The following is an 11,124-nucleotide window of genomic DNA, read 5'->3' on the forward strand; positions in this document are numbered from 1 at the left end:
AATCTCTGTGAAAAGGTATCAGTCTGCTGCCCACTCTTATCCAGTATGAACACTTGACTGCTCCCCTTCTCCTCAGACTGACAAAGTGCTCTGCGTCTGAAATGGGAAAATAAAGAGGAGAGCTGTCTGGCCCTAGCTGCCATCGTCTCACTCTTAGATCCCTGTTCACTTTCGGTTGAGCCGTCTCACCTGTCCCTCTAAACCATCCGCAACCAAGCATCATTTAAAAACACAGACAGCCTACCCCTCCCTTAAAAGCCCCCTGCTCATCCGCCCAGCAGCCACGCTCTGCTCCAATGTTTTCTCCCTGGGCAGCCTGGGAGACATATTGAGTGTACACTCCCTTGCTCCCTCTGGGAGATATCTGATCTGACATTAGGCCTTCTATAAGGTAAGGCTACATTAAACTACACTCTGCTTCAAAGGCTTTGTTGTTTATAAATTCTACTCACCACGAGTGTCAGTGAGCTGATGGTGGGGTGTTTAGCTCCTGGGCGGAAGCCAAGCAACAGTGGCAAACGGATGAGTCCGGTGCGGCTGGGAGATTTGTGATGGATGTCATCTGTGAATTAAAGCCACGACTGTAGCGGATTCGCCAAGCAAGCATGTCAAGATGAACTCCCTTGCTCAATGATAAGTCACCCAGCCCATTATGAGTGCATCACTTTATCCATGAAACATAACTCAATCTTCTGTTTTGCATCCAATGGATTTGGGATGGCGTGCATTCAGCCAATTGACCTTTTCAAGGTTATGAAATTAATTGGATTTAAAGCTCACTTTGACAGAGCTCAACCAAAAACATAGTCAACCGGGTATCAAACTATACCTTGCTCTACAGTATACTCATATTAACCCATCCCATTAAATTACTCGTGTGTACCATCTACAAAAGTAACTGCTGGCACCAATCAATCTTGAAAGTCGGCGGAGATCTGCCACAGTGTTTCTGAAGCCTTTGACTTTCCAGAATCAGTCGAAAAAACTTTGGGAACAAACTTTTCCCCTGAAAGGGTCATTATTAGAGGCCTTCTATTAGAAAGGCTTTTTGCTGAACACAGTCTTCCAGCTTCAGCTGAGGTTCAAGTGACGGAGTTCAAAGAAACATGCCGTGAACAATTATTATAAGCTCACATGGTGATTGCTTGTGCGCCCCATCAAAAACATGGCATCAAAACCCCACCACCACCCCAGCCATCCCCAAGCCCCCAGTTTACCATGCAAAATAACGAGGCTGGAGTAATTGAGCACAGCTCAGATGGGTTTCTGGTGCCTCACAGGCGTTAGATCACAGACAAACACCAAGCGCTAATGATAAGAAAAGCTCCTCCGCTGAGACTCTTCAGGATAGGGAGACTGGTCACTTCACTATCCAGTTAGCTATCGAGTTAGCTAGCCGGCCATTAGCGATCCAACAATAGAGCCCAAAGGGAGGCTAGCTAACCTAGCGATGCTATAGATGCTATATTCATGGGAGTGCCGCCCCAATGCCTTTGTGAGGAATGCATAGTAACAGCAGGGAAACACACATCATTATCTGAAGGTGAGGAGCTTCACTAGTTCGCTCCAAGGCCCCCATCCCTCGCCTTGCCAGAGTCCATGTGTACGGATTAAAAGGCTAATTTACTTTAATATTGCAAAAAAGCGCATGGTTGAACTTGGTGTTGTGGAACCTGATTCCCCCCATTCATACAATTGCGTGTGTTGTGCAATCAGAGGGTCTCTCCGCCTGCACAAGGCAGCAAAGGAGAGAGTGTGTGTGAGAGAAGAGGAGAAATACAGAGAAAGAGAGAGAGTGAAAGATAGAGTCAAGTCTGTCCAGGTGGAATAGGGGCAGTGCCAGAAAATTCCGGCAGATACTGCCTCCCTTATTAGATCAGCAGCTCAATTCTTCAAAGTGCCTCCTGTCCCGCAACACAAAACACATCTTCCATTCTGCAGGGCCTGTGCAGGACATAACAGCTCTGTCAATATCTACGCTGGCTTGTTTACTCAAGCATTTTTCAAATGCTGCCCGGAAAATGCAATGTAACAACAGTGTGCAGCGCAGATATAGATCTGCGGTGACAGGTGCATGATTCATAGCAGCAATAGTATAGGAAAAATGATGTTGATGTTTCCGCAAACTACTTCGGCAACACTTTGGCAGAGGAGGAATGAGTGATGAAATCATTGTGCGAGACGGCGTACCTGCTCGGCGTGCAGTCACGTGTAATGCGCAGATGTACGCTGAGGTACACAAATATACACACATGAACATACAATGCACATCCAAAGCAATCCTGCCACCTCTATGCACCTCTCTGAGCAGGTTGTTGGCAGCTCCTACAGCCCTCTGGGAATGCAACAGCACTTTTGCTTGATTTACAATACAAGGTAGAGATCAACCAATGGTAAATGTGTAACTGTAACGATAGGAGAATAATTCAGAGAGAAGATAAACACCAAAGTGTTAACATAACCTTTCTTTCCATAACCGCCATTTTTGTCAAATGGATATCCATCGATTGGACAGCTGATGCTAGATATAGATTCCCTATTGATCGTTGGAGTGATTAGTGGCAATTCCGGGTTCTATCTTCTCTCTGGAGACCTGGAGTTGATGAGTCAGTTACGGTGAGACGGTTCTGTGAACGCTTCCCGAATGGCACCCTGTCCCCTATATAGTGCACTACTTTTGACCAGAGCCATATGGGCCATTGTCAAAAGAAGTGCACTATAAAGGGAATAGGGTGGCATTTGGAACTCATCCTGTGTCGGGCGGCTCAAGAGTGGGGCTTTCTGTTGATTGTTTCCTGTGCATTAGGCATCAGGTTGAAGTGGATTTATCCGTCAGCAAACAGAGGGAAATGCACTTGGAGCAGTGTGGAACCCGCTGCACAGTGCTGTACTACACTTCCATGACCTTATTTTAATTTGCTGTTTCCTTATTTATGAACTGTGTTCCCATTTATGCATGTGATAAAGAACAGTATATAATAGAGAGAGATGGGATGCACAGGTGTGTGTCAGGGTGCTATGGGGTCAATTCAATTTCAGTGCAACCGATTCAGGGAGCGAATTTACATTTCAATTCAAAAATTAAGGGACAGTCGTTTTAAATTCACTTTTTGAAATTGAATAGGCTCCAAATTCTGGTTTCTATGCATGTTTGTGACTGATCTAGTCAGGTCAGCATGTTATCTGTCTGTCTCTTTCTATGCGTTGGTGCCACAGATTGAAAGTAATGGGAGAGTGCTGTCCAAGGTGCTGAAGGGGTACTGTCTAATGTACAGGTGTTGTCCAAGGTGCTGAAAGGTGAACTGATTTACTCAGCATTATACAGTGCAAAATCTGAACAAAATAGTGCCTCTATCTGGCTGTGCATCTCTCTATGCATTGGTGCCATAGATTGAGGTTGATGTCAAAGGTTCTGCAAGCACATATTGCCTGTGTAACAAGTCACAAACTGAATATGCAAATCAGTAACAACAAAAATAACTACAGAGCATACTGACAGGCAGCTTTGAATAGCATGACAATGTTTTGAAATATACATATTCCACACGGCACATTTCTGAAGCGCCGCGTACATCATTAACTGCCGTGCTGTCAATTCTGAAGGCAGTAAAGGGCTGTGGAGCAGTATCTTGCCAGTTGCCACAACATCTCAAAGCAGTGTATTTTCTTTCATACATTAACTCAATTATCTGAATAGCGAGGCCACTGCAATCACTGCAGTGTCCATAGGTTAACACAGACACCGCCAGAGGGTATAGTGGCAAGCAAGTCTTTAACCAGAAAGATCAAGCCCAGTTCACCACGATGTATCGGGGGCTGTTCTTTAAGACGGATGAGGCATAAAAAAAAGTGCAATCACACTCCATTGGGAAAGTCATTAGGACTTTCCTGTGTAAAAGACGCGGTGAAACTGTGATCAAAGATGGTTTAGTATGAAAATACTGTACAGTATGTAGAAACTGCTTCTCCAATGGAAATCCCCAATCACGCTTGCAGGTAATGTCATGGTGATGTTGGCTTGCAGAAACACGTCATCGGGTCATCTAACAGTCATCTTGTGCCAAACTGTGCATGTGCTGACCTTCAAATCAAAGGCACTCCTTCGATATAGTTATTATTGACGAAAATGAAAACGTGTCAGTTTGCCAACTTCACGAGGTTGGAGTAATAACATGTTCAGCTACTTAAGAAATTGGATCGAATCTAGGTTGTGCCTTTATATTTCGAGAAAAATGAACAACTATTGGAATAATTTTCCACTTCTCTCATTGACTTCTCAAACCCCAGTCTGGTCTGCTTTGCAAGCTTTCCCGGAAGTCTTGCAATGTTGGGCCTCTGGGTTTATAAACTGTGCTCATGCCCCTAGGAAACTCATCCAAAGCCAAAGGCTGTAGCTAGAAGTGTGAGTGGGTGTTGTCTCATAGTATGCTCACCTGTGCCAGAGCTTGACTCTGAGGTAATCTCCTGGAATTGCCAGGGGCTAAACCACCAGTCTATTTTTAAGATAATGATTTTAGATTGGCCGTAGCTCTCTGATGGTCAACGTTGCAACACTACAGGTGAACATCTTTCCACGTGGCTTCCTTACCTAAACCATTTAAGTGTCTCTGGTTCATTCTAAGACAAAGGCATCGTGATTACTTTCCACTTGACAGTGTGCCATGTAAAACAGTCCCTTTGCTGCTAGTTTGTAGGACAGTGAGAAAGTTCCTGAATGCAGCATGCACCAGACATGGCGTTGCCATTTCATTGCTCTTTTAGAGTTATATTCAAAGGCATCACCACCCCGCCCCATTGGGAGTACAGGGGGACTGTGATCTTAGCGTGATAATCCTTGAGTGGCGGAAGCACAGGAGAGCCGAGTTTGGAGAACATAGGCGGGGATGGAGTGGGGTAGAGAGGTGCTGCTCAGTGCTCATCACTACTCCCACCATAGCGTTACTGCCAGGAGCTCCAGGAATGAAGGATTTATGTGAAGATGAATAAGGAGAGGTGAAGGAGTGTAGAATGGCTGTTTAATCAACACACTTTAACCTTTAATCAAGAGTCAGTTGTGTTCATTGTATGCTTTTAATCGGTGTAAGAGGTCCTTTGAAACATTCTGTAGTACTCTGATACTGATGGCAGCCTTGGGCCCCCCCACCCCCCTCCTCCTCATCCTCTGTTTTCGATAACCACTCTGATTCGGCTGACAACAATGGATGCAAACTACAGCTCTTGATCAGTGTGTCACAAGAGAGAAGCGACGTCAAGGAGGAGCACTTGATCCCCCAGACGACTGAGAAAAAATATATATGGCGGTCGGCGGCAAGCACTGAGGCTTGGCTTGGGCTCACCTGCGAACTGATTAGAAGCCTTAGAATGGTAAAGCAGGATCCAGCAGTGACTGCCAGATGAATTAGCAGTATATACAGTATGTTGGTTAATTATAGGGGCCTGAAGTTGTCCAAGCTCTGACAGCTTGCAGTTTGGAGAAAAAATGCTTGTAGAGGAGAAGAGATATTAACCCATAGGTAAGCTTATTGCTTAGAGAATGAAGCAGTCATTTGGGAACCATAGAAAATGCCCCCAACCTCTCCCACTTACAATTTACTGAGGGGAGTAGATGGGGTAAAAATCCTATATTAACTTCCGACGCTGGCGCACACACTCATATACTCATAAAACGGAGCAATAAAGCTGACACCCTCTTGAGGTTTGATGTACAGCCTCTGAAGAGTGCTGCTGAGAGCGTATTAAAAGCTTTATTACTGGTGTCAAATTCAAATTAGTGGTGCGCCGCGCACGCTGTATGTCCAGAGCGAAAGGCGGAGTATTTGTACAGTCATACACGACTGGTTCCGTACACCCAACCTTAACATTAGGATCAGCAATAATATTTGGGGAATTACCATTTAGACTAGCAGAGATATATGGCTGAGCAAGTGAAAAAGGAGTTCAACAGTGCAACAGAGGAATTGGACAAATCTCGGAGAGTGTATCAGACAAAGGGGAGAGGAAGTCACTTCAGGGGAGGGTGAGTGTATTGAAACGGAGAGTTATGGTAAAATCTTCTGTTTCTAACACCCATTTGCAATCATAGGCCATAGCTTTGGAATTACTGTGAAAAATATGTGTAAGTAGAAACACATACAAACACACACACACACACACACACACACACACACACACACACACACACACACACACACACACACACACACACACACACACACACACACACACACACACACACACACACACACACACACACACACACACACACACACACACACACACACACACACACACACACACACACACACACACATCATTTTTGCATGCACCTGTGTGACAGCATTGCATATACGAGTGTGGAGTTAATAATTAATCTTTGAGAAACAACTAAATGACAATGTTAAAAATAAATGTCTTACTGTTACAAAACTATCCTTGAAACTTCAAGAGTTTTTGAGATGACCAATGTGACTTTTCTAAGGACAGACATTCTGGTATTCCAGAGTGCAAGGAGAAATAAATGCTTAATCTTGTTTCTCTGACACACTGATGAATGATCCCAGCATGTTCAGATCAATGCAATGAGAGACAGACACAATTTCAACACCGTAAGCAGGATTTCAATTCAAGCACACCTGCTCATTCAGAACAAGCAAAGACAACATCCTTTCTTGCTAGACGTGAGATGCAGACATATAGAAAGTCAGGGACATTTCACAGTTTATAAGGACACAGAAAAGGATTCATTTCAATTAAAAAACACTGATGTAAATCTCAATAACCAAAGGAACTTATAGCTCTCTGAGATTACACCACAGTCCCACAGTAGACAATTCAAGTATCACTCAGAGCTACTGTGGAGAAGCTATAGCAAAGGCACATCAAACTGCGGCCAAACTTACAGTAAAGCGGTCCCCCCAAGTCACAGACGTAATATCAATTACAGAGCTTCCCCCATCCATACGGATCAGTCAGAGTCACAGAATGGAGAGAGGGGGGGAGAGAGTGAGAGATAGACAGAGAGAAGAGAGAAAACGCGGCTCACTTCCATACGGATCAGTCAGAGCCACAGAAGGGAAAGAGACAGAGACATATAAAGAGAGAGAGAGAGACAGATAGCACTGTTAACTTACCAAGTCCAGCCATCCAAGAGAAGAGAACCAGCCAAGGGATCATCATCATTAAAGAGAAGTAACGGGGGAAGAAGTCTGCTCCTGTGTGCCCACCGTCTGTGAGATGTTGCTGACGCCGAGACAAAGTTAGTAGCAGAGGTATAAAGAGAGTTGTGCGTCTGTCTGTGTGTGAGAGGCTGGCACTGTAGCGCTCTTCTTCAGCTGCTGCTCTCTCAGTGAGAGTGTGTGCGTCTTCTGTCCTGCTCTCTTTTTATATATCGTCTCCTATTTCCCAGAAAATCAAATCTTCAGTCTTCCCTGCTGCCGCTGGCTCAGCTTCATTCTAGCTTTACTCAGTTTCACTCTCCCTCTGTCTCTCTCTTTCTTTCTCTCTTTCTCTTTCTGCCGTTCACACTCTCAGTGCATCAGTGTGTTGCTCTACAACTGCGTCTCCCATGCTCTCCCCTTCCTCTTTCTCTCTTTCTCACTTGCGTTCTTGCTCGCCAGTATAGAAGGGACACACAGTAAGTGGAGATGTTGCTCCTCCCTCTCTCTGCCGGCTTGCATGCCTCCCAGCCTCCCTTCCTGCCAGACAGTCTCTGTCTGTCTGTCTGTCTGTCTGTCTGTCTGTCTGTCTGTCTGTCTGTCTGTCTGTCTGTCTGTCTGTCTGTCTGTCTGTCTGTCTGTCTGTCTGTCTGTCTGTCTGTCTGTCTGTCTGTCTGTCTGTCTGTCTGTCTGTCTGTCTGTCTGTCTGTTGTCTGTCTGTTGTTGTCTGTCTGTCTGTCTGTCTGTCTGTCTGTCTGTCTGTCTGTTGTATGTCTGTCTGTATGTATGTCTGTCTGTCTGTATGTATGTATGTATGTATGTATGTATGTTGTTGTTGTGTGTGTGTGTGTGTGTGTGTGTGTGTGTGTGTGTGTGTGTGTGTGTGTGTGTGTGTGTGTGTGTGTGTGTGTGTGTCTGTCTGTCTGTCTGTCTGTCTGTCTGTCTGTCTGTCTGTCTGTCTGTCTGTCTGTCTGTCTGTCTGTCTGTCTGTCTGTCTGTCTGTCTGTCTGTCTGTCTGTCTGTCTGTCTGTCTGTCTGTCTGTCTGTCTGTCTGTCTGTCTGTCTGTCTGTCTGTCTGTCTGTCTGTCTCAGCCCCGTTGCTGCTTTTCCTAGAGACAAACTCTGTGGAAGAGCAGGTTAGGTAGGAACAATATCATGGGATAATGGTATAGCGGCTCCCTATAGACCTACTTTATAATATAAAAAGGCCACTTACAAATTACTCTAACATCTGGTCTTTGTAAAATAATATTATAATTGTTAAGACAAAAAAATATTTTGTTGTGAGAGAGAGGCATTATATATGCCATATTCAAATCTAGTATGACATATACCACTGGAGTTCTTTTGTAAAGATAAAATAATGCTAAAGATAATAATAATTCTCCCGACTCTTCACAATGTAAAATATGTATTTTTTCCGAAAAACTCAAATTCTGAAAACTATCTTCTGTTAACTGTGCATGTGTGACCTGATAGCATAAATAAAAAATATATCAGATTTTTTTTTTAATCAGAAGAGGACTATGAAATAAAGAGAAAATACACACTCAACAAAGGAAATTGTATTCTCTTGGAATATAGTTGTAGAAGTGAATATGTTTACAGAAGCACACTAGCTAGCTTCACAAAGCTCAAACCCTGCAAGGTACTGTTGAACACAGTGTGTCTGCCTTCAAGTGACTGATATGAACGCAGACAGAGAGAGAGAGAGAGAGAGAGGGAGAGAGAGTCAGCAACACGTGTTGTGTGTGTCACCAAAAAATAAGTGCCTTTTAGTTGTGCCTGCATTTTAACAAGATAGCTTTGAAATATCAAAGGATAGGAGCCCTAAGCTATTCCCTGATCACTTGGGCTGTTTGTTTTCACACAAGCAGAGAGAGAGAGAGAGAAAACATCTGAACAAGTAGAATGCTGACATCTATTACAGGTTTTATTGTGTGAAAAGACATAATTGGACAAAGCGTTGCAGCAGGGTATCATGTCATATTTTTTAAGGCCATTTCTTACCCAACATAACTATCTGTAACAGCATAAACCTTCAAATGTAAAGAGATGACTGAAGGAAAGGAGCATCACAAGATCTAGCTATTTCCTCTATCAATGCATATCAATGGTGTATTTTAATAAATATTTTGATGTTGCATTGGTTAGATAGAGAAGCGACAGTGGGAAAGACAGAGTGTGTGTCACACAGGCAGTGTGCCAGATATAAACCCACACTGTCACTCGCAAACATGAGTGCTGCACTGACCGCTAGACCTCTGACTGAGTACACCAGAAAGTGTATAGGGGGTGTTGTTCCCACTGTGACTATTAAAACCTACCCTAACAAAAACCAAAAACCGTGGATAGATGGCAGCATTCGCGCAAAACTGAAAGCGAAAACCACCGCATTTAACCATGACAAGGTGACTGGGAATATGGTTGAAAACAAATAGTGTCGTTATTCCCTACATAAGGCAATCAAACAGGCAAACCGTCAGTACAGAGACAAAGTGGAGTCGCAATTCAATGGCTCAGACACGCGACATATGTGGCAGGGTCTACAGACTACGAAGGGAGAACCAGCCACGTCGCAGACACCGACGTCTTGCTCCCGGACAAGCTAAACGCCTTCTTCGCCCGCTTTGAGGATAACACAGTGCCACCGACGCAGCCCGCTCCTAAGTACTGTGGGCTCTTGTTCTCCGTGGCCGACTTGAATAAAACATTTAGGCGTGTTAACCCTCGCAAGCCTGCCGGCCCAGACGGCATCCCTAGCCGCGTCCTCAGAGCATGCGCAGACCAGCTGGCTGGAGTGTTTACGGACATATTCAATCTCTCCCTATCCCAGTCTTCTGTCCTCACTTGCTTCAAGATGTTCACCATTGTTCCTATACCCAAGAAAGCAAAGGTAACTGAAGTAAATGACTATCGCCTAATTGCACTCACTTCTATCATCATGAATGGCTTTGAGAGGCTAGTTAAGGATCATATCACCTCTACCTTACCTGACACCCTAGACCCACTTCAATTTGCTTGGCGGGGCAGTCCATCAGGAAGTCCAGGACCCAGTTGCACATGGTGGGGTTAAGACCCAGGGTCCCGAGCTTAATGATGAGCTTGGAGGGTAATATGGTGTTGAAGACTGAGCTTTCCACCTTCTTCACCATACTGCCCACATATCCACCACATCGAAGGGACAGCAGTGGAGAAGGTGGAAGGTTTTAAGTTCCTCGGCGTACACATCACTGACAATCTGAAATGGTCGACCCACACGGGTGAAGAAGGCTCATTAACAGGACCGCAGTGGAGAAGGTGAAAAGCTTCAAGTTCCTCGGCTGACCATCTGAAATGGTCCACCCACTTGGACAGTGTGGTGAAGAAGGTGCAACAGCGCCTCTACAACCTCAGGAGGCTGAAGAAATTTGGCTTGGCCCCTAAGACCCTCACAAACTTTTACAGGTGCACAATTGACAGCATCCGGTTAGGCTGCATCACCGCCTGGTACGGCAACTGCACCGCTCTCAACCGCAGGGCTCTCCAGAGGGTGGTGTGATCTGCCCAACGCATCACCGTAGGCAAACTACCTGCACTCCAGGACACCTACAGCACCCAATGTCACAGGAAGGCCAAAAAGGTCATCAACCACCTGAGCCAAGGCCTGTTCAGAAGGTGAGGTCAGTACAGGTGCATCAAAGCTGGGACCGAGAGAGTGAAAAACAGCTTCTATTTCAAGGCCATTAGACTGTTAAATAGCCATCACTAGCCGGCCACCACCCGGTTACTCAACCCTGCACCTTAGAGGCTGCTGCCCTGTATACATAGACATGAAATCACTGGCCACTTTAATAATGGAACACTAGTAACAATAATAATGTTTACATACTGCTTTATTCATCTCATATGTATATACTGTATTCTATTCTACTGTAATTTAGTCAATGCCACTCCGACACTCTTTCTTGAACTGCACTGTTGGTTAAGG

General features: G+C 44.8%; 1 protein-coding gene across 2 annotated transcripts in view; it reads right to left on the reverse strand.

The window, feature by feature from the left end:
* LOC139584664 (kin of IRRE-like protein 3) overlaps positions 1-7,633 on the reverse strand; it is a 307,744-nt gene extending 300,111 nt beyond the window's left edge. For both annotated transcript variants that reach the window (XM_071416785.1, XM_071416774.1), the window contains exon 1: positions 7,131-7,633. In XM_071416785.1, the coding sequence (XP_071272886.1) occupies positions 7,131-7,179 (49 nt within the window). In that variant the 5' untranslated portion in view covers positions 7,180-7,633. The remainder of the gene's footprint in view (positions 1-7,130) is intronic.
* Positions 7,634-11,124: the final 3,491 nt, after the last annotated feature.

Source organism: Salvelinus alpinus, chromosome 1, assembly GCF_045679555.1.
Source record: "Salvelinus alpinus chromosome 1, SLU_Salpinus.1, whole genome shotgun sequence".
Classification (NCBI taxonomy): domain Eukaryota; kingdom Metazoa; phylum Chordata; class Actinopteri; order Salmoniformes; family Salmonidae; genus Salvelinus; species Salvelinus alpinus.